The following is a 24362-nucleotide window of genomic DNA, read 5'->3' as shown; positions in this document are numbered from 1 at the left end:
AGGATGGGACAGATTTATAATTGATTAGATTTTTGATTCCCGGAGGACATCACAGCTGTGAGTGAGAAGCAGAGAGAGGCTTCTCTTGTTTCTCTCTCTCGCTGTGTGTGTGTTATAAAATAACTATACACAACTTTCACTTCTTCTTCCAAGTGTCTTTTGGCTATTTTTGGGGCTTTTTAAAAAGATCCGGAAACAGAGTTTTCTGAAGAGAATGAAAATGCAAAAAATCCTCTATAAAAAAATAAAAAGGAAAGAAAATCTATTGTGAGAACTACGTAAATGACAAATTCTGGATTTTACTCGTTAAGATTATTGAGCCAGATAAACTGAAGTAAAAACAGTTGGAACGGTTACCAAAAAAAAATAAAAATAAAACAACAACAACAGTGCTGTAGTCTATTCATCAATATGGGCCACCTAGCTTGTGTGTTTAGACGGATCCATCAATTTAAGCCAAGAAAAAAACTAAATGACCAGCCTGGAGGAAGCAGCTGAAATAGGACAGTGTTTGTGGGAGGGGCTAGGAGAGGGAGTGCGGGGCGGAGAGGAGACGTTTTGGTGGTGAGGGTTCAAACAATAAGAGTGGTGTGAGGTCATAGGTGAGCTACTACTGCATAGACACACATTTAGTTACAACTTTGTCCTTGTCAAAATGTTCCTCATTTAAACCTTCATTTACAACGTTATCTGATGGGAACAATGGACCGGCTTATTGAAGATGAACTAGATCAACATTGCACACCCATATGTTCATGAAGCATAATAATGGTGGGTAAAATAAAATGTACCACTTGGCTGATTCTGCTGGCACTGTCTGTTGTAGCCCTTTAAATAATGCCAATCGACTGGTTGTTGTAAATAAAATGACAAAGAATTTCGGATACAACAATAAAGAAAAGTATAAATGGAAATAAAGGAATAGTAATAATAATGGTGGCTCCTTCATACCTCTATCTGTTTGTAGTCGCAGATGGCTTTGATGGGTGTGGTGGAGCCCAGGGTGCTCTCTGCGTCGCGGGGCCGGAGCAGAACCACTGTCTTGGCCCGACCGACCAGACTGGCCACCGTGCTGCGATACTCAATCAGCTGCTCCTTCTCCTCCTGTGGAACCAGAAGATATCCACACTGTCAATCAACTCATGTTGTAGTCACGGTTACACGGTTACAATGGTTCATTTCACCGCTCCTTTTAATTGGTTTGTTAGTCTGTCCGTCAAATCAGGTTGATTTGTGAGATTATCAGTCACTGGTTTAGAAAGACTACGGATTAACAAATGAAGTGTAGCTTAGTTGACACTGAAGTAAAAAAAAAATCTTATTTCTACCTCTGTCCGTCACACATTCAGCCAAAGCCATTTTGCAGGTATTGGGTCACAGACCAAAGTATTTGGACAATTTAAATTTTTTAGCTGATGATTGTAAGGGAGATAAAGCTCCTTGGCGTAATGGGTAGAGCGGAAACTCTGAGTCTCAAAATCTGCCCAAAGCATATGAAGCACATTGAGCCAAGTGCAGGTCCTACAAGTTATAATTAGCCTTTTAGCCTGTAGCTTCTGACATACAGTAAGTGGACTCGGCAGCTGCTTGTGTTAGCTTGGACACCAACCGTTAAATATTTAAAAAGGTGTGCTCTTCACCCTGACAGGACAATTACATTTACACAAACAGAGGGACCGGTTGGGAGAGAGGGACAGGGAGAGATAAACAGAGGGAGAGAGGGAGAGAGAGATAGGTTAGCTAGGGAGGCTAAGAGGGGCCTTGCTGTTAATATCTTCATAAATGACACCCCTGGAATGAATTTTGCACTGAGATGGCGCTTGCTGCAGTCAGCACGACCACAGCATGTCAAATGACAAGGATTTATAGAGAGGTTAATCAAAATGTGGACGCGTCGAGGTTTACAAATTGATTATCACCGCGACAACAATCACCATGAGAATAATTACATCATCAGAGAAGCACTGGTTTATCATGTTGGACTGATTGGACTAAATTTGAGTCAATTTAGGAGTGATGACCACGTTACTACATCCAGGGGGAAGTCTGTCTGTCTATCTTCACTGACAGCAGGTGCTTATGAAGTCTAGGTATGTATGAGGAAGACAGACACACACATAGATGGAAAGCTGCCCCATACTGTGTAAATAAATATATAAATATATACAGTATATCCACACTCTGTATGTAACAGAGCTAACTGCACACAGATCTGTAAATGGAGCAGCTGTTTGTGACACAAGAAAACTCCTCATTATTAGGACGATATGCTCACTGCTCCGGCCTGTAGAGCGATGCCCACACTAACTCTGCCATCTGTTTGAAGTCAGGTGTGTGTGTGTGTGTGTGTGTGTGTGTGTGTGTGTGTGTGTGTGTGTGTGTGTGTGTGTGTGTGTGTGTGTGTGTGTGTGTGTGTGTGTGTGTGTGTGTCTAATAGGTATATGTGAAAATATGGCACTCTCACAAACATATCACAGGGGGGATGATTCAGCATTCTCTCCTTAACAGATTATTTCACCCTCTGTCATGATGCGCTGCAGCTGCCTGAGGCTCAGCACACAAACCAGGACAACACTGCTATGCTAACACCTTAGCAACCGTAGCTCTCTGTTGCTCCGGTGCTAATAAATATTATGAATATAACATGACACTCTTGCTAAAGGTTCAATCAAGGATTATTTTGCATTTGTCACGTACAGGTTTGGTTTGAGACACCAAGGTGGCCGTATGGCTTCTGAACTTCTGAACTTGAAATAACAGACTAAACTGCAATAAAATATAACATAACAGCCATCAATCATCTGTATCTTAATAATTATAAATCTATAGTGAAATTTTAAAACGTCTGTCTAATGAGCATAGGTTGGGGGGGTCACATATTTTGGTTAAAATATCCAAAATATAGAAAAGAAGTTTGCAAATGAAAAAAAGTTTCACTTTGGAAGGTAACGCCATTCCTGGATTGATTGGATAGAAATACAGACTTGTCTCTAGTCAACTTATATTGTCTCCCATTGAGTATATTGACTATAGTTGTGAGTGGTCAGGGCATTCAATTCAATTTAACTGTTTAGTAGGTCAAAGACTTGCTACTTCAATAGACTGCAGTTAAACCCTGATCAGATCAAACATATTAAATGCTGTTTATGAAATATTAAAGACAAAAATGGATGATCAAAGTTGTCAGTAAAGTTGTCCAGTTCACCAATGAGAACTTAACATGGATATATACCATAGAGTCCTGCAGTAGGTCTTCCAGTTTGCTCAGTCGGCTGTTCTTGTCACAGGTGTACTGTCTCTTGATGGTTTCCTGGAGCTGACGCAGGTATGACTCACTGTCCCGCGCGTCACTCATAAACTGAAGAAGGAGACGGACGTTCAAACATTAAAATTATTTTCACGTGAACCTGTAAAGTTTTGATTTATTGAACAATGTGTGTATTGAGTTTTTAAATTTTTTAACAAAGTATAATAAAATAATAATGAAACACATTAAAAAAAATATATATATATATATACACATACACACACACACACACACATACAGTATACATAAATGGTATAATATTTACAAATCCCAAAAATAGTTACTAATTATTATTAATAATATAATAAGTGAAAATATTGTATCTTTTAAACATGGCTTTGCGAACCGTCTGTAGTAGTTCTTGGTTCTTGTCTTACCTGAAAGTACGCAGTGTTATCTTTGAGATGCTGCTCTACACACACACACAGCTGCTTCACCCACTGCCACTGAGTCTGCAGCGCCGCACTGTACGCCTGGTAACATGGAGGAGGATGGAGAGAGAGAAGAGAGGGACAGAGATAGAGAGAAGAGATAGAAGAGAGAAGAGAGAGAGACAGAGAGCAGAGAGAGAGAGAAGACAGAGAGAGAGAGAGAGACAGAGGAGAGAGAGCGAATTAGTGTCTGTTACACTCACAGTACAAGCTTCCAATGGTAGCTACAAGACAAATACAGCGATTCTGATCAGCACAGATAGTCAGAGTGTATAAATTTATAATCGAGTCTTGTTATTCGAGCATTTTGTCATAAAGCATTTTTTTGTATTCAATGTTCAATGTCTATTGGGTAAAATAATTCATTCATACTGCTGTTTGCCAAAGGGGTTTACAAAAAGGTCACAGTTTACCTGCTGCCATTTTAAATTACATTTATCAACAGACCTTTAAATAATTATGTGTATCAAAATATTATGTGTGTATCATTCAAGAGCACAGTGCAGTGCATTTTAATAACAAGCATTTTGGTTCCCACTAAGGAGTTACCCAGAGTCAAAAGCACTTGAAACACTTTGAAACACTTTAGAAACAGGTCATTTGAGAGTGAGTGAATGAAGCCGTAGATTCACCTCCACACTCTGTTTGGCCGGATGGTTCTCCAGACACAGACGATTGGCCGTCTCCTGGAGCGACTGCATCACTTCCTGTTTCTCATCCAGCTCTGACCTCATTTCCTGTAAACGCAACAATTCAATTAAATTTCAGTTTATTTAAGAAGGGGACAGTGCAAATTAATAAAACACACGATCATACATGGGTTCAAAATGCCAGAATTAGCGAACAGGCTATTTTTCATCTGTAGTCCCCTGACATCAATATTAAAAGAAAATACAATTACACAAGATAAAAAAACAACATAAACAGGACGGAACACCAGAGCACAAAACAGGAACAGGAAAAGCAGGATGGTAGATTACAGGGTTATTATGGGCACTGGCCTGATGGGTAAATAAATAGACATTGATTTACACATATTTAATTTCACTCTCATAATATAATGTTGTTAATATTCTATATATATTATTTAATATTCCTTTTACTTATATTCTTCTCTAGGTTAATGTTAGTTAAATGTTTATTGGGTGCATGGTCTGACCACAGCAAATTCCTTGTATGTGAGTAAGAATAAATTCTGATGCCGATATAGCGTTTCTGTGCATGATGCAAACAATACTTTTATTTTGAATTCTGACATATTTTGAAAGGCATTAGGAGAAAGTGATTTTCTTTTGTATAAAAATGGCCTGTGGTCGTTCTGTGCATGTTATTCCCCTCTCCGCACCGTTTCACCTCTGTCTCTCCAAACTGTCTGATAAAAAGCATAACAAAAATGCTGAAAAATAATCTTAAAAAAAAAAAAAAAAATTATTTAAAGGAATGTAGTTTTATTTATGATACAATAACATCCTTTATTCTGTAGAATTCTAGAGGTGTGTGTGGGTCTGTATTTTCTAATGTCTTTTAACCATTTAAACTCACGCTGTATAGTTCTCTCTTGGCATTCATGTAGTAAGTTCAAATAAATCTATCTATCTATCTATCTATCTATCTATCTATCTATCTATCTATCTATCTATCTATCTATCTATCTATCTATCTATCTATCTATCTATCTATCTATCTATCTATCTATCTATCTATCCATCCATCCATCTATTACATCCTTTATTCTGTAGAATTCTAGGAGGTGTGTGTGGGTCTGTATTTTCTTCTGTTTAGTGACTCTTAACCATTTAAACTCACGCTGTATATTTCCCTCTTGGCGTTCATGTTTGTGTTGCTGTCGCTCCAGTCGAAGGCGATCTCCTCCTCCTCTCTCTCGTTGAGCCAGATCAGCTCCTCGGTGCAGTGAGACACAAACGCATGAAGGCTCTCCAAGCTCCGCAGGCGCCATGACGAATGCTCCTACGGCAACCACACAAACAAACAAACACGGTCGTCACTCCGATCAGCAGGGCAGCAGGATGGGGACAAAAACAACATCCACTGTTCTCTGGTTTGGATGGAACTGGTCTTTTTGGTACATTTATTTTTAATGAAGAATGAAGTGCAGTCAGGACGAAAACTTTCCTTGAAGACTATCAGAGCAACTAATAGGAAAATTGTTCATAAATATTTCTTATTATATAAAATTTTTAATAAAAATATGAATGAGGCATTATTCACAAACTTTTCATTTCAAAATCAAAAGCACTAGGCATGCGTATTCTTTTATGATAACTTACATTTGAAAGATTGCCTGCAGCATATCCAAATTGTTTCATGATATTGCTTTTACAGTTATGGAAATCACCAATATATCATAAATTCATATATACAGTATCTCACAAAAGTGAGTACACCCCTAACATTTCTTCAAATATTTCATTATATCTTTCCATGCGACAACACTGAATAAATGACACTTTGATACAATGTTAAGTAGTCAGTGTACAGCTTGTATAACAGTGTAAATGTACTGTCCCCTCAAAATAACTCGACACACAGCCATTAATGTCTAAACTGTTGGCAACAAAAGTGAGTACACCCCTAAGAAAAAATGTCCAAATTGGGCCCAAAGTGTCAATATTTTGTTTTGCCATCATTATTTTCTAGCACTGCCTTAACCCTCTTGGGCATGTAGTTCACTAGAGCTTCACAGGTTGCAACTGGAACCCTCTTCTACCCATTCATGACGACATCAAGGAGCTGGTGGATATTAGAGTCCTTGCGCTCCTCCATCTCCCGTTTGAGGATGCCCCAAAGATGCTCAATAGGGTTTAAGACTGGAGACATGCTTGGCCAGTCCATAACCTTTACCCTCAGCTTCTTTAGCAAGCCAGTGGTCGTTCGGAGGGGTGTTTAGGGTCGTTATCATGTTGCAGTACTGCCCTGCGGCCCAGTTTATGAAGGGAGGGGATCATGCTCTGCTTCAGTATGTCACAGTACATGTTAGAATTCAATGAACTGTAGATCCCCAGTGCTGGCAGCACTCATGCAGCCCCAGACCATGACACTCAAACCACCATGCTTGACTTTAGGCAAGACACACTTGTCTTTGTACTCCTCACCTGGTTGCCGCTCCACACTCTTAACACCATCTGAACCAAATAAATGTATTTTGGTCTCATCAGACCACAGGACATGGTTGCAGTAATCCATGTCCGTAGTCTGTTTGTCTTCAGCAAACTTTTTGTGGGGTTTCTTGTGCATCATCTTTAGAATAGGCTTCCTTCTGGGATGACAGCCATGCAGACCAGTATGATGCAGTGTGTGGCGTATGGTCTGAGCACTGACAGGTTGACCCCCCACCCCTTCAAGCCCTTCAGCAATGCTGGCAGTATTCATAGGCCTATTTTCCAAAGCCAACCTCTGTGTACGACGCTGACCACGTGCACTCAACCTTCGTAAACTGGGCCGCAGGGTGGTATTGCAACATGATAACGACCCCAAACACACCTCCAAGACGACCAGAGGCTTGCTAAAAAAGCTGAGGGTAAAGGTTATGGCCTGGCCAAGCCTGTCTCCAGACCTAAACCCTATTGAGCATCTTTGGGGCATCCTCAAACAGAAGGTGGAGGAGCGCAAGGTCTTTAATATCCACCAGCTCTGTGATGCTGTCATAAATGGGTGGAAGAGGGTTCCAGTTGCAACCTGTGAAGCTCTAGTGAACTACATGCCCAAGAGGGTTAAGGCAGTGCTGGAAAATAATGGTGGCCACACAAAATATTTACACTTTGGGCCCAATTTGTAAATTTTTTCTAAGGGGTGTACTCACTTTTGTTGCCAGCAGTTTAGACATGAATGGCTGTGTGTCGAGTTATTTTGAGGGGACAGTAAATTTACACTGTTATACAAGCTGTACACTGACTACTTTACATTGTATCAAAGTGTCATTTATTCAATGTTGTCCCATGGAAAGATATAAAGAAAAATGTGAAGAAATGTGAGGGGTGTACTCACTTTTGTGAGATACTGTATATTGCACTGTTTGCATACTTAATAACACGTTTTTTTTTGTAGAGTATCATTTAAATAATGTTATCATTTAAGTTGCTCTGCTACAGTTACCAGATATAATCCAACATAAGGCTTTATGAGAATATTTAACCTCAAGAAGAACGGTATTTCTCTTGAAAAAATGCAAAGTAAAATTCACAAAGCAAATGTGCACACACTATGTTAGGATTGAATAACACATGTTAAAAAACTATGAATATATTAAGAGACAAGAAGAACAGAAGCAAGAGAAGACAAAGAAATAAAAGACAAGAAAGGGGGGAATTGGGGGAAAGGATAAAAGAGAGCAGATGCAGAACAGTGTTTCACGGTATAATGGGATTATCTGAAGACGGGGGTGAGCAGCGGGACAAAGAAGAAGAAGTGTCTAACCACATACAGTACACACACACACACACACACACACACACACACACACACACACACACACACACACACACACACACACACACACACACACACACACACACACACACACACACACACACACACACACACACACACACACACACACACACACACACACACACACATCCATAGTTATTCATCTGGGACTAACCAGTAGTTTGCAGTATTGGTGCTCCAGCTTGGCCAGGGTTTCAGAGTAACTGGACTTGAAGTTTGGAGAAACTTTAGCCTGAAAGAGACGACAGTAACGCTTCATTAAAAACCACAACTCTGTTAAGAAACATGTTAGTGTGTGTGTGCGTGTGCGTGTGTGTGTGTGTGTGTGTGTGTGTGTGTGTGTGTGTGTGTGAGAAAGAGCGTGAGTAAGTGAGAGTGTGTGTGTGTGCGTATTATAGGTGTGTGTGTGTGTGTGTGTGTGTGTGTGTGTGTACCTCATATTTGCGTGCCTCCTGCATGCTGCCTATCAGCTCTTCTATAGCAGTGTGTATGGTGTTGTGTTCTTGGAGGTTGCTCTCCACAGAGGGAAGGTCTGCGCCCCACTCAGCTCGCTCCAACAGCTCCTAAAACACACAGGAATACAAACATCAGCACGGCTAGTAACAAATCAAATACTTCACTTTTTTAATTCACAAAGAAACTTCTTCTTTTTATTTATTTATTTAATGACTTTTCAGTTTCGGTTGGATGCATTTTTCATGTAGATACGATTTTTGTTAGATCGTTATTTGTTACGATGTGGAATTATTTATAAAGAGAGCGTATACCTCTTTGGCCAATGCACCAGTGATCTACTTATAATTAGTTTGTAAACTGCTCACAATCATGGACAGAAATAAAAATAATGAAAAAAAGTATTCCTCTTTTTTGATGAATCGAATAATCAAGCAAATAATAAAGGAAATTAAAGTCCCCTAAATGAAGTGTTAAATTTGATGGCCCATAGACTGACCTGTGTCTCCTCCACCCATCCCAGCAGCTCGTAGATGAACCTCAGACTTCCCTCGTCCTCTGATGACGACATGGCCACCAGCTGAGAGCGAGCCATGGGTCGCCTTAGCAGCGCGGCACCGACCGCTCCCACGGCGCCCACCGCACCCAGCAGCGTCTGGCCCAGGGACAGGCCTCCGTCTTGGGGTCGCTGCGTGGAGAGATCGGCCCCCCTGGAGCTAGTCAGGCTCTGGGTGAAATGACCTTTCCTATAGACACTGGAGCACTGCAGTCTGAGGGAGACCAGCTCCTCTTGAAGGCAGGACACTCTGGAGACGGGAGACAGAAATATGTAGTTACTAGAGGGGAGAGGGTTATTTATTCCCTTTCCATGGGTTGATTTCGCTGATAAGTACATTGATTTTGAGTAGTTAACCCTCTTTTAAAGTCTCTATTGTATTTTAATTAGTATTTTGTAATGATGTGCATTAGCGGTGTGTTAAATAAAGGTTATAATGTTCCAACAATGAAGACAGTGATGCATTAAAATGACCATCTAGGCTAAATGGTTCGATTTCTTATATATTATGGGAAATTTAACAAAAGATGGTTTTCTGTGAGGTTTGTGGACAAAATGCTGAATGATAAAGTTCCATCAGTATAATAATAAGCTGTTTGTATTCCAGGTTATTGTCATGATTATGCTAATTAATTGTACAGAATGACCACTCATAAGAGCTAAACCCGCCACTCATTCTTCATTACAGATATCCGAGCGCCTGGCACCATCACACTCACCTGAAGACCAGCTGCTCCACCTGGTAGTACCTCTCCTCTCTCAGGACGTTCAGTTCCTGGTTGAGTTGACCAATCAGAGACTCACAGTCCGACAGGTAACAGGACAGTTCTCTCTCACACTGCACCGCCTCGCCACTCTCCACTCGGGACATGTCCTATAGAACCAAGGGGGTTTGATTAGGGTTTTGCTTTTTTTGTTTATTAGCTCATTTTGAATTTGTGTGTGTTGGGTTTTTTTTATCGGCTATGTCGTTCTGTCAGTTTAGCATCCCCCCAGCCATAGATCAAGTTCAGAATAGAGTGAATCAAAAGTAGGCCTTAAATGAATGAAAAACAGAAAGAAAAAAAACATAAATATAGAAAATGTTTGACAAACTTCCCTTCCATAGTTCAGATAATTGGCAGCATGGCCCAGAAAGATACATTTGAGACAGACAAGGATGAAAGAACTGGTTCATTTACAGTATTGGTGCCTAGGCTGTAGAAGACAGAGGGAAGAGAGACTGTGTTTGCAAACAGCACGGTAAGAGTTGAGAAAATAATCATTTTCCCAGAAGGGCACTTGCTTTTTAAAGCTTGTAGTAGAGCTGCAACGATTAATCGATGAATCGACTATTAATCGATTATTAAAATAATCGCCAACTATTTTGATAATCGATTAATCGTTTTGAGTAATTGTTTAATAAAAAATGTCCAAATTCTCTGATTTCAGCTTCTCAAATGTGAATATTTTCTGGTTTCTTTAATCCTATTATGACAGTAAACTGAAATATCTGTGTGTTTTGGACATAACAATACATTTGAGGACGTCAACATGGGCTTTGGAAAATGTATTAACATTTTTCACCATTTTCTGACACTTTACAGACCAAAACACTAATTAATTAATAATCGATTAATCGAGAAAATAATCGACAGATTAATCGATTATCAAAATAATCGTTAGTTGCAGCCCTAGCTTGTAGACATTAACACATTTGAAATTACCACGCCAAATTATTCCAACATAAACCCCAAGGCCCTGTGTGTATGCTTGTGCTTAGGTGTGTGTGTGTGTGTGTGTGTGTGTGTGTGTGTGTGTGTGTGTGTGTGTGTGTGATAAGAGAGGTTCAGTACTTACAGCCTGCAGTGTGTTCCTAGCGAGGGTGAGTTTCTCTTCACAGTCCAGAGCCATGTTCTGGATCTTATTGGCCCTCTGAAGCAGCAGCTCTAGCCTGAAAACACACACACACACAGGTTAAAGGGGTGTGTCCCTGTGTGTGTGTCAGTGTATGTGTGTGTGTGTGTGTTTGTCAGTGTGTGTGTGTGTGTGTGTGTGTGTGTACCTATCCACAGCCGGCCGTAGAGCCTTCTCTCTCTCCAGCATCTCCAGGATGAGTTTGCCCCACTCGTCTTCCAGGTCGTTGGGATGGAGGCCCTGAGGAAGCTTAATACGACCAAACTCTATCCACATCTGAGACACACACACACACACACACACACACACACACACACACACACACACACACACACACACACACACACACACACACACACACACACACACACACACACACACACACACACACACACACACACACACACACACACACACACACACACACACACACACACACACACACACAGTTAGTTTCTACCTAACCTTTATTGTTTGTTCAGTGCAAGGACCCACACATGATAAACACCCCAAGCCTCCATTGCATCACAGTTCTATCTGTGAGCTGATCATAAGTCACACCGCTGACACACACACTGGTCACATCAGCTGAGGGAGAATAAAGGAGGAACTATTATCAACCATCATGAGTTTGTGTTTAATCAAACAATCGATTGCATTGATAAGAACTAATCGGTAGAAAAGAGTTCAGGCTTCAGGAGACGGATGTACGACCAGATTTTTAAGAACACATTGGTAAGAAAACTCTGTGTCTCTCATTGTCCCCCTGAGCCGAACCCCATGATGCACAAGAAGCTTCTGCACATGGTTTGAAATGTGAGTCACCTTTCCCTTCATAGCTACACTCTGCTCTCTTTAACCCTCATTCATGGGCGATTTTAGACACTGTTTAGAGGTGATGTTGAAGCTAGCCACAGCCTAGGAAATGTAGGGGGTTTAAGAGCTCTGCATGAGGTGAAAATATTAATGATTGAAATAGTGATAACCCTCCACACTGTGGTAGCCTAGCTAGAAGTCTTGGCATTGTAGAAATTGGATATGGCTAAAAAAGCTGATCCCAAGAGCCCTTTTGCATTTGGCCTCACTTTTATGTAAATAAAAAAATAAAAAATTAATAAATTCCTTTAAAAAAGGTGTCAGCAGGCAACAGTACAATGGCCCCTGTGGTCATCCATGTTGCTCTCAGTCCTCCCTCTCTTCATTCTCACCTCCATCAGTTTGTAGAGGTGTTCGATGTGAGATTTCTCCTTCTCCTTGGCGGGGATCTCCGTCTCTTTGAAATGGACGTACTCATTGTAAAGTGCCTGAAGGAGTAAAAGACACAAGTCATTGATTAGGTGTATGGGGTCGTTATCATTATTACCACAGGCTTTTGTCGATACCTGTTATCAGAGGGAAAAGCTCTGTAATCACAGTCTCTCTCTCTCTCTCTCTCTCTCTCTCCGTCTCTGTGTGTCTCTCTCTCTCTCTCTCTCCGTCTCTGTCTCTGTGTGTCTCTCTCTCTCTCTCCGTCTCTGTGTCTCTCTCTGGGTGGTTTCTCACCTGTCACCTAAAGCTATGTATTTAACTGCTTCATTTCCCGTCCCTCCACCTTTTCTCACGGTCTGTCCTTTTAACATTACTTCATTCATTCCACTCTTATGCACATTCTATTAATTCCTAATTCTTCAACCTTTATCTCTTATTTAACACCTCTAACTGCTGCTGTCCCAATTAAATAAACCCTGTCGCTTCTTGTCGAGAAAATAAAATAGGATTTGATTCAACCCAAATGCATTTGCAAAGAAGTTATGTATTCATGTTACTTCAAGCCAGTTTAGATTATAAGACCAAATAAAGTTAACCTAGATCTGAATGTCCTGCAAGGTTTTATTGGTCATTTATTTTCTTTCAGATGGTCATTGACCCTTACTTATAGAGTAGTAACAAGAAATTGCAGGCGTGAAGAAACATTTTATAAAAAAATCCAAATAATTAAAGAAATCTAAATGTATATTGAACACATTGTGCGTTCTCACCTTGAGTTCTACAGGGTTCTGTGGGAAGTTCTTGTTGGCCATGAGGGCCGTGTGGTGCCGGCTCCACTGGAGCAGAGAGGAGAACCGAGCCTGGTACTCCGACCAGCGCTGGTCCACTTCCTGAAGGACGGAGGGAGAGGTAGGAAATCATATATTACAAATGAACAGAATGTTTTGTTTTGTATTTGTATTTAAAAAAAAATGTGTGTGTGTTTGTTCACAAAAGAAAAACCCCATAAATAAAGCATTAAAAAATTTTAAATAAATTAACAGACTGGCCCAGAAAACATTTCCAGATCATATTCATTAAAAAAAAAAAACTTATTATTCATAATGAACGACTAGAGCACTATTCAAATAATTGCATCGTTATGTACAGTAGAAGTTCCAGGTCATTACGTATGAAGCCAAACAGTTCATTACATTTCCCGCTGAGAATGGAGTGAAAAATTAGACTGTTTCAGAATGATTTAAAGTTCCTTAATAAAGCATGAAAAATGCCAAAAAAAAAAAAAAAAAAAAAAGGTTCCTCGTAGCACCTTTAAGTATGACTATGAAACTGAACCAACAGTTGACCATAACGTGTAAACTTGTGAAGGCTTGACGTACGTTAGCGAGGATGCCCTCTCCTCCCTCGGGGATCTTGGGGAAAGCGTCGTAGATGGAGGACACGTAGGTGATGACAGACTTCTCATCCGGAGACGGAACGTCCACGTCTGAAGAGAAGATGGAAAAAGATTGATGTTTATAACATTATCTGACTGACATTTAAGATTTGTTTGTGTCCTACTAAGAAATTATTTTTTGCAACACAAATTAAAAGGAGCTCGGTTCCACAATGCTAGAAAATGTACTAGAAGTAAGAGATTTACTGTGGTGAGTGGATTTTAAGGTGTTTATCAGGTAATAAAAAAAGTCAACTGATTGACAGAATATCTGGAGGCTACAGCTCGAGACATTAAGGCTAGAGCCATTAACATACCAGTATTTACTATGCAATCAGTAGGGCTGGCTGCCATTTCCTAATATTGGCATACCTCCTAATTACAAGCTGGAAACAAATACTTTGGCCCTAATTACAAAGGGCCAAAGTATTTTTAAACAGGCGTCGGTTGATCATCTCACCTTCAGCGTCCAGCAGTCTGGTAACCCCTAGCGACTCAGCGATCTCGAAGGCTTGCTCCAGGTTCTCCCTGTTACTCTGCCGCGACAACAACTCCATATCGATCAGGTCGGGCCTGGAAATCAACCGTGTACAGACAGAGGGGAAGGGTTAGTTTACCTTGTCTGTGTGTGTGTGTCTATTGAATCAGCATCTTATGTGTTGGTGGTATTTAATGTCTATAAATACAGTTACACCATTATTTGTTATCAGTAATCGCTTTTATTTTCCGATTATTTATTTGTTTACTTCCTACTGAAGGCATCTCGTTCCTTTTTTTTAAACTTTTTTCTATGTATTTTCTTATGTGCAATTAATAATATATATATATATTTTTTAAACAATCCATTCATAAGATGTACTACTAAAGCTCCCCCAGAGGAGTGTCTGTGCTCTGACCTGTATCTGTGCAGCAGGGCGTTGAACATGCGTCCGTCGCTCCAGCAGGAGGTGAAGTTGGAGCAGCGGAGGCCGGGGTAGCCCTCTGTCGCCTTCTGGCTCCATAGCAACAGCTTCTCTTTGGCCGTGAGGTCGCCCGACTCGCCCGACACGTAGATCTCTGAAATCTGGAGGAGAGAAAGAAAGAGAGAGAGAGAGAGAGAGAGATTAATACTACTGGGATTCACCATGTATAGTCAATCAAGTATAGGTCAATGTATTTGTACGTGTAGGTAAATTTGTTTTGCAGTTTCAAAGTGCACGGCTTCCATTACACACAGTTTGAGACGTAACATACAACACACATGGGACAAAAAAAATAAAATAATCAAGATGCTCACAAAAAATAGATGCTAATAAAAAATACCAATGAAAACACTTAAAACTGACCAGAATAAATTACATAAAAAAGTAAAAACTAGATAAAATTATTCAAAAAATAAATGAAATAAACTCCAGAAACATTTAGTGTAGATTGTGAGATCAGAAACACACAATGATTAAACAAAAACTAATTCTCTAGTGAGTGGTTGTTGCCAAAGTCCACAATCCCGAGTCTATTTTAAAGAATAAATTCAGCAGCACACGCTTTCAAGATCTTGCTGCATTTTAATGTGCTCCTTGAGGCATTGGTCGTCTCCACACACCAGTCTCTTCACACAGTAACTATACACACAGCAGACAAAATGCTTTGAGCTTTTTCTCCGACATAACAAAAGCAATTACAGAAGCACATCCACAATGAGTCGGCAGCAACATGCCACTGCTTCAGGTTTAAAGACACTTTGATTTGATACAGTCTAGCCTGCTCTTGAGGCCGTGCACCATCCAACACACACACGCGCACACACACACACACACACACACACACACACACACACACACACACACACACACACACACACACACACACACACACACACACACACACACACACACACACACACACACACACACACACACACACACACACACACACACACACACACACACACACACATTTTGCCTCCTCTCCTTCTGTCTTGTGCCTCAATCTGTCTCTTCAGTTTTTCATGTTCTTTCATCTTCTCAGCCTTGTTAACATTGTACATTCACTCCTCCAATCCTCTCCCTTCTGTTTGAGACAGGGGCAGAGCTACATGATGTAAATGTAAAATGTGTTATACTGTGATACCAACTAGTGTCTTAAAAGCCTGAGCATATTGTTTTCATTTTGAATTCATCAGTTTTTAGGTCATCCTTCAAACATAATATTGAATTATCCTGCAGTGAGAAGTTTAATTCACCAATTATTCTTAAAAAAAAAACTTTTAAATATTAGCCTTCAATCATTCAAACTTTCTTGTACTTTAATGTTGGTGCAAACATGGCCTATGTCACCTAAGAGACAGAAATAAACATACTGTATGTCTGTTTGTTTGACGCTGTTACACACACAGTTACTCTTAAAGGACGTACAGTAAATGTTTACTGAACGCCTGAAGACAAACCAGACTCCCATGGAAACTGACAGCTACTTGATCTATGTGCTGCCCACTGAGCTACACGACCCCTTCAGCCCTTAGTCCTTCTGTGTCCTTCCTCCTTTCACTTTGCTCTGTTTAGGTCCAAGTGTCCACAGTGACAAAAGGGCGGAGTGATGTATATACGCAGTAACCGTCAGTGCTTGGCTGTGCTGTTATTGTCATCAATATTCTTCTATAGTCATCCTTTCTTCCCACAATCCTCTCTCTCTCTCTCCTTCTCTCTCTCTCTCTCTCCCTCTGTCTCTCACACACTGTCTCTCTCTCTCCTAACTGCTAATATAGAGCAGTATTAAAGTCCAGTGTGTGCCAACAGACTGCAGCAATAGCCAAAGAGACAGAGAGGGGGAGGAGAAGAGAGAGATGATGAAAAAAAGTAGCAAGGCCAGCAATGGAGGAAATGGTGGACCGTGCAACAGCATATAGTTTAAAAAGAAAAAGAAATATCCACATTCAACTAACAAGAGCTGTGACACACACAGACACAGACACACACACACACACACACACACACACACACACACACACAACCGCACACAGTCCAAACTATCAGTATGTTGTCACACTCTAAACAGGCACCAACAGCCAGTATCAATACATCCAACAAGTGTTGGAATCAAAGAGTATGCGTGACGTAGTTAACTATCACTTTAGCAATGCTATCGGTGTCTCATTGAGTAAACCATTTATAACAAGCAAATACTGATACGTCGCTGAATTTGTGCCTTGAATGGGAATGGATGGACAACAGTGTATTGTGCTGTGTGTTCTCCTGCAGAGCTGTGCCTCTCTGTATGCATCTACCAGCTCCTTTGCAGAGAAACAGAGAATCTAATCCACAGTCTGAATATTGATACAGCAGCACAGCGTGAGGATATACACTCCCACTGCAACACTATCTCATCCACCACTTAGATTTCTGCTTGTCTGACATTCAGAATATGAGTATACTGTACATAGGGAGAGAGTTTCTTACTTTCTTTGGTGAATTAACACACACACACACACACACACACACACACACACACACACACACACAGGTTGCCATGTTATGAGGTATTTAGAATCTGACAGCAAAAGAACTTTAATAATCTAAAGTCAGTTGAGTAGCTTTTGACTGCATCTCGCTGCCTTCTTCAAAGACCACAGCGATTGGAGGTCCTCGTCATGTAAAGTACAGAACTCTGGTGAGATATGTTCAAAAGCTCCTGCAAAGCATATGAATATTATATATCAAATGAAATATATAATATCTGAATATCTTATCACATGTACATATTCCCCAGAGGCAGAAATAGCTCTTTGAGTGCTCACTCACTCGGGCAGTAAAGCGAGGATCTGTTTCTAACTGTACAAGTGGGCCCATTCAACAGGACCGACTCTTTCTTCAATTCCTATGTTGCTATGACACTTGGAAACAGTTTGATATAAAACAATCTTGTTTGGTAACTTAACGACCAACGATATGTGAGGTCATCAGAGCATGTCAGCTCTACATCAGCTGCTTTGCTAAATTAGCCTAGTGGGTATTCAGTTAACAGAGATAAAGACAAAGAAATATTATATATAAACCAACTTCTCCAAAGCTCTAACGTAACAAATAGCGAAAACAACACATGTAATCAACACAATGGTTATCTTTTACTTATGTCATTAGCAAAATGACACACAACGCAACAGATGTCTAAAAAATGTGACTGTCTTTCGTCTCTTTCTCAACTGGAAATCCATGACAGTGTCAGTTGTGGAGAGACTTGTTAAGACAACTAGACGTCTTGCCTCAATGAATAAATGAATGAATGAATGAATGAATGAATGAATGAATGAATGAATGAATGAACGAATGAATGACATTGCAGACAATTGTCTTTGAATGCATCAAACTCTTGCGCTTTTCAGACAAGTAAAACAATTGTCTGTATGTGTGAACATGATACCAACCAATGTGCATCCAGAATAAGTATAGTTCACAGTAAGTATAGGGTACACACACACACACACACACACACACACACACACACACACACACACACACACACACACACACACACACACACACACACACACACACACACACACACACACACACACACACACACACACACACACACACACACACACACACACACACACAATGAGTGTGTCTATTCTATAACCACAATCTATGAATTCATACAGTGTATCACAGAGTGTGCATGTTTGAAGTCCTGGTGTTAAGACTCAACGCATCACACCTCTGCTTCTCGGAGTTATTCTATCAATGTCAGTGTTCGCTCGCAGAAACACAAGAGATGTTTTTGAGATCAGAGCAGGTGGTAGCAGGGTTCAGTGCAGCCACAATTCAGTCACTAACACCCATGATCCACTGGCAGCCCCCCGGGGCTCTGGGCCAGCCCTCTGTTTGAAACATGGTCCCTTTGAAGTCGGTGGTGAGAAGGGGGGGTTGGGGGGGGGGAGAAGGGATGGGTGAGGGCCATAGCAATGAAAGGGAGATTGGATGGCAGGCAGGACGAGATGGTTTAATTGTTTAATTCTCCTTTTACTGGCACAAAAAAGTACCTCTGTAAAACCCTGTCTTCAAATCCTGAAGCAAACTGGATGGATGGATAAAGTTCAGTTAGACATGTGATTAATGGATGGCTGGATAGCGTCAGACACAGTAGGACGAGCGAAGGCATAAATTTGAGCGACGGTTTCAATGTCTGGTAGGAATGCCCCAGAGGCTTAAAGAAGCAGGCGACTCACTGATTAATGTGCAAATTCAAATCCCTTTTTATGCAGATAAGGGCATCGCATCACACACACACACACACACACACACACACACACACACACACACACACACACACACACACACACACACACACACACACACACACACACACACACACACACACACACACACACACACACACACACACACACACACACACACACACACACACACACACACACACACACACACACACACACACACACACACACACACACACACACACACACACACACACAGAAGACAGGAGTATTGATTATTGCTTGCCAGTAAAAAGCTCTCTTAAGCTGGGCCCTGTGTGGATCTACAGTATCAGTGTATGTGTGTTTGTCATGACTCAGCAACTGAGATGCGTAGCCGTAAACACAGCTGCTGGACTGCCCAGCTTCACTGTACTGCATGTGTAGTGTGGAGGACTGAACAAGCTGTGGCTGCCGTCGATTAAAAAACATAGAAGAAGAAAGAAAAGTCATTATGCCCGTCATATGCTGTATCACTGCAGAGTAAGAGGCGGCAGCAGCCTTTTCATTTTCAATGTGAAGTCGGGCTGAACAGCTGTACGCTAGCACGTAAACTCTCTAAGCTCATTCCCCAAGAGAGACTCAAAAAATGTTTTGCAATTCAAATATAAACACATACTTTCAAAGTAACACTGCCATCAACTAGAGGTCCATACAGATATGTCCTTTGAAAAACCCAAGACATCCATACATTATAAACTCTGTCAAAACAACATATTCTGTTGGTGAATTTTATTATCGATTTATAGTAGAAGCCTCTGTTGGTATCTCTGATGTAATGCTGATTAGATGGATTCCTCTTGGGCTAATGGCTGTATATTGATAGTAACTGACAGAGAGACCAAAGAAACCATTGCACTGTCATTCATAATTTAACCAGATATCATCAGCAAAGAGCCACAGTCATCACCACACAACTAACCCAGTGCTGACAGAGTCAAGAGGCACTGCACCACAGCTGCTTCTTGACTATCCAAAAGGCTTTTAGATCTTTTTTTCTTTGAGACATAATAAATTAATGTCCTGCCAGGTAGGGCTGGAACTTCAATACTGTCTGTAGCACGCTGTATAAAATACCTAAATGAAGCATTAAAAGAGATTATTTTATCCAGAGATTCCTTCCAATTTCACTATGGCAAAGTTCATATGTGGCCAGAACATTTAAGACGTTATTGTGTTATTATACAATTCATTTGTAAAAAGGGTTTTAATCTTAAACTGATGTGAATCAGCAGCAGAATATGAACCCATCTACCTCTTCTACTTCACCCCAAATGACCTACACTTTTCTTCAGCCAAAACCAACTGGGCCAGACAGACGCGAACAGAGTGGTAGAAAAATAACAATTTTCAGTTTGTAGCAAGAAGGAACCCTGTGATTTTGAACCAATGGGCTTTTCTCTAACACACACAACACCCGGCCTGTCTGTCTGCCTCTCACACTTTACCAGACGTCTGTAGTGAGCGAGTATCTGTGCTGTCAGGAAAAGAACCAGTAATGGAAGAAGACCAAGGAGAAGAACAAGAGGGAGAGAGGGAAGATAGAGGAAAAGACGGATGGAAGGACAGTCTGTGCTGCGTTGATTAGGCTCTGGGGACAGAGGTGGAAAGAAATGAGACAGGAATAGTGCCTTTTAGGGGCTGATAACACACACACACACACACACACACACACACACACACACACACACACACACACACTACAACCCTTCGTGGCCACCAACAATGTGCACAAAGGCCCCATTAGAAAAACGACACTTATACAAATCAAGAGTGAAAGAGAGTGAATGCCTCTCTGTATAGTACAGTAGACCACTGGTTCAAAAGAATGGGACACAGAGACCCCCATGTTTAGTGGTTGCATAGCAAAATGCAGAGGAGTTTAATGTTACTAAAGTATAATTTACAAGTTATTTTCACCATGTTATGGTTAAGAAAAAAACAATACCATTATAACAATACCATTATTTTCATTATCAATCAATTTATCAACTCTCAAGTCTATAAAAAGTCTGAAAAAAAGTGAAAAATGCCCACCACAATTTCTTATGATCTTATTCATAGATTGCCTCTTTTGTCTGACCACCAGTCTAAAACCCAAATGTATTAGAATTCTATTGATTTATCCAGTGGTTTTCAACCTCTTTTTGACCATTTTATGTTGAATGAATCCTATGTTTTTTTAGCCACATAGCAAGAATACTGATTAGGACCTTTGAGATTAATCAACTCATTCTCATAACACTCTTCAAGCCAGAGATAAAGATAAAGATCTCAGGGAGTTGGCTAATGGATTTGAAGCGTGGATGATAGGACAGAGGTAGAGGTAGAGGTAGATAGAGGCAAACCAAACCTGTGGTAGGAATTTAACAGTGGCCTGTTGCTGCTGTGCCATAGGGCTCTCCACCATGGAGTCCAGTCTCTCTGATGAGCTGCTGGTCAGCCCTCCCCAGTCCGTCTGACTGGGCGTGGTGCCCGCTGTCTCTGGAGAGGTCAGCGGCAGGTCGCTGGCATAGCCCGACTCCAGCAGAGACGACTGCTCCTGTGCACCAACAGGAGTATCCAAGCTAAAGCCCTTCTCAACCATAGTCCCCTGAATCTGCATTTGGTTAGAGGGCCCGGGTAAATCCCCAGCAAACATTTGGTCTCTACTTTTGTCCTCCTCAGACAGATACACCTTGAGGATATTTCCTGTGGCTGAAGAATAGATAGGGGGCTCCATACGCACATCTACCTCAGTGTCACTCTCGCCCCTCCACACCGGAGAGCCAAAGTCACTGGGGTACACTGTCCTCACCACGCGGAGTTTACCATCCAACTCTCGGATATGGACCACTCCTTTGCGTTCCCTTCCTGAAGGTGTCCGATCCACTCTTAATGTCCCTTCTGGTCCACCTTTAACACCCCCAGACCGACTACCTTCTCCCTCCACCCTGCTCTTATCTTTCTTCTCCCTCTTTTGTCGGAGAATCCAAGGTTTCTCTAGGACTCCTTGGACTTTCTCCTTGACACGACAGACCCTCCCTCCACCTGGAGTGGTGCTTCCCAGGGTCGGGGCCGTGTTGACGGGGGTGGTGGTGGTGGTTTGGCTTGGGATGCTGGAGACATCTATGATGGCGCTCACGCTGTCTTCCTCCCCTGGAAGGCAGAAGACCCCTCTCCATGCTGGGCTTGGCTTGGGGGACACATCAAGTAGTCTGTTGCTCCAATGTAGGGGTCCTACATTGGCACTCACTGAGCCAGGGGAAAGGGTATTGCTGTGAGGGTAAGCTTTGGAATGAGTGAACTGGGTATCAGGCACTGTTTTAAGAGTCCTAGCTCTGTTGCTAAAATCTGAGTCTGCTGTTTCAACAACTGCAGCCTTTTCCTCATCCTCTTCATCCTCTTCCTCTATGACATCAGGCTCGTGGCTTCTTTGATGCTCAAAGTCCTCCTGCCCTAACTCTCCTTTTCTGTTCTTTTTGCCCTTATTCTTACGTCTGAAACGTCTGCGCTTCTTTGGTGAAAGTGGAGGGGCTCCACCAACTGCCCCCTCTGGCTGAGGCCTAACACACCCCATGGAGTTCCCCATGGTTTTGATGTTGAAAGAGAAAATGGTTTGGTAAAGAAACTGCAGCAAATACAGGTAGTTATTCCATCAGGGAGGACTAGTTGATGCAACCTTAGGTTTGGGCATTTACTCCAGATTTTCCAGAGCAAAATCCCAACAAAAAAAAGACACTATAGTGGTTATGTTCAGAAAGGCTGGCAAGTGATTGACAGCTCCTTCATTAATCTGACACCTGTGAGTAATGTGAAGTTAGGTAGTGTAGATTTAGCATTTTCCATGGCACCATCTTGAACACAACCTTGTTAATAAGAAGATGGATGTATGAGCTGTCACTTTCCCTCAGGCAGTTATTGGTTCAGTCAGACAGCTACAGGCTGGCATGTCAAAGCTCCCCTCTGTCCTTCCTTTTACCTTCACCTGACCTGACTCTGATTCAGGCAGTGTAATGGTCAGCGCTGCTATCTATAGGGGATGCTGTTTACCCACGTATGCGTATATGTTTAGGCAGCCAGCTGCTTTATGGTCTGCTTTCTCGATCCCAGAAGACTTGTGGTCGCAGTCAAGGACACGAGGACACAGTTATGTCAGCAGAGCCACATGAGGGAAGAAAATACATTTGGTTTGGGGTCGGGCGTCTTGATTTATCACTAGACATTTGGCAGGTGAACCATTACCTGGTTGGTGTAAGGCAATGTGTCAGGCAGGATGATGATTGTGGGTGAGAGAAAAATATAGAGCAGTCCAGTGCTTGTCAGCCTATTAGTGAGGCATCAGCTGCTGTGCACACACACTGCATGTGTCTGTGCGTGACATGGGAACGAAGTGTGAAAGTCTGAGTGAGTGTGTGTGTGTGGTGCAGAATTTCTGGAATTTTTGGAATCAGAAGCTTATCTCACTCCAAGATTTAATTGCTTTAAATATGAGAGGTCACTGCTGCAAGAAATCTCATTCGTCTGCTGCAATTCAATCCAGATTCCTCCTTCTGTCCTTGATCAACCACAAAGTGATGTTGAAGATTTATTGTAAGTTCCAGTTGCTGCTCCAATCCCAGTGCTCTATCTTCACTAAAATCCAGCATTTATCGGAGTTCATGAATTAGTGATGCCTCTCTCCTACTGTGGTAATGTTATTGCAGTGCAAGCGGAGAGATTTAGGATCCAGAAGAGAAGTAATCCACACAACAGATCGTTAGGAATCCTATCCGTCACTGTATTCGTAGTGGAAGTAGTATTAATGGTGATGCTGTCGATATCCCCTGTAGTAGTAACGGTGGGCTCAGTGTCTCATTCCGCCGAGGCAGCACGGTGTCCAGATTGGTTGTGGGCGAGAGATAGTGTGCCGTCAGCCAATGCCGCGACAGATTGCTGGGGAATTCTAGCCAACAGTCATCAGCTTGTTAAATACTCAATCGGTTAGTATCGACTTCCCGCCCTGATGCTTCTCCTCATCATCCTACCTCTACTCATGTGATGTGTCAATCCTTCCAGGTTGTGTTTGTTCTTCTTAAAGGAATGTTGTTGTCAATGTGTGTGTGAATCTAAAATTGCTGGCGTTAATTTCTTCTATTGATGAGAATAGCGTGAAAGTCTAAAGTTTTTAGAATAATCATGTAGAGCAGCCAGGTACCTGTAGAATCAACTCATCGTAGTGGAAAAACCCCACTTGATGCTGTTGTGTGCCTTGGTAGGGTGCCCATCTGAATCTGGAAGGCAGCTGAACTCAAACAGACTCCACCTTAAGCATCCAGACAGCTTAGCATCACATGCCT

General features: G+C 41.6%; 1 protein-coding gene across 5 annotated transcripts in view; it reads right to left on the bottom strand.

Moving 5' to 3' along the window:
• Nucleotides 1–24362, bottom strand: part of macf1a (microtubule actin crosslinking factor 1a) — a gene marked incomplete at its 5' end in the record, with an annotated part of 251006 nt that overhangs the window by 109267 nt on the left and 117377 nt on the right. For all 5 annotated transcript variants that reach the window (XM_080045300.1, XM_080045302.1, XM_080045301.1 and 2 more), the window contains 16 exons: nucleotides 952–1104; nucleotides 3233–3358; nucleotides 3685–3780; nucleotides 4371–4475; nucleotides 5545–5706; nucleotides 8360–8437; nucleotides 8640–8768; nucleotides 9158–9464; nucleotides 9934–10088; nucleotides 11054–11147; nucleotides 11259–11386; nucleotides 12319–12414; nucleotides 13129–13248; nucleotides 13738–13844; nucleotides 14254–14366; nucleotides 14690–14856. In XM_080045300.1, the coding sequence (XP_079901426.1) occupies nucleotides 952–1104; nucleotides 3233–3358; nucleotides 3685–3780; nucleotides 4371–4475; nucleotides 5545–5706; nucleotides 8360–8437; nucleotides 8640–8768; nucleotides 9158–9464; nucleotides 9934–10088; nucleotides 11054–11147; nucleotides 11259–11386; nucleotides 12319–12414; nucleotides 13129–13248; nucleotides 13738–13844; nucleotides 14254–14366; nucleotides 14690–14856 (2136 nt within the window). The remainder of the gene's footprint in view (nucleotides 1–951; nucleotides 1105–3232; nucleotides 3359–3684; nucleotides 3781–4370; nucleotides 4476–5544; nucleotides 5707–8359; nucleotides 8438–8639; nucleotides 8769–9157; nucleotides 9465–9933; nucleotides 10089–11053; nucleotides 11148–11258; nucleotides 11387–12318; nucleotides 12415–13128; nucleotides 13249–13737; nucleotides 13845–14253; nucleotides 14367–14689; nucleotides 14857–24362) is intronic.

Source organism: Ammodytes marinus (assembly GCF_949987685.1).
Source record: "Ammodytes marinus genome assembly, chromosome: 17".
Classification (NCBI taxonomy): Eukaryota; Metazoa; Chordata; class Actinopteri; order Uranoscopiformes; family Ammodytidae; genus Ammodytes; species Ammodytes marinus.
The sequence above is the reverse complement of the archived record's forward strand: the minus strand, read 5'-3'. Positions and strand labels throughout refer to the sequence as shown.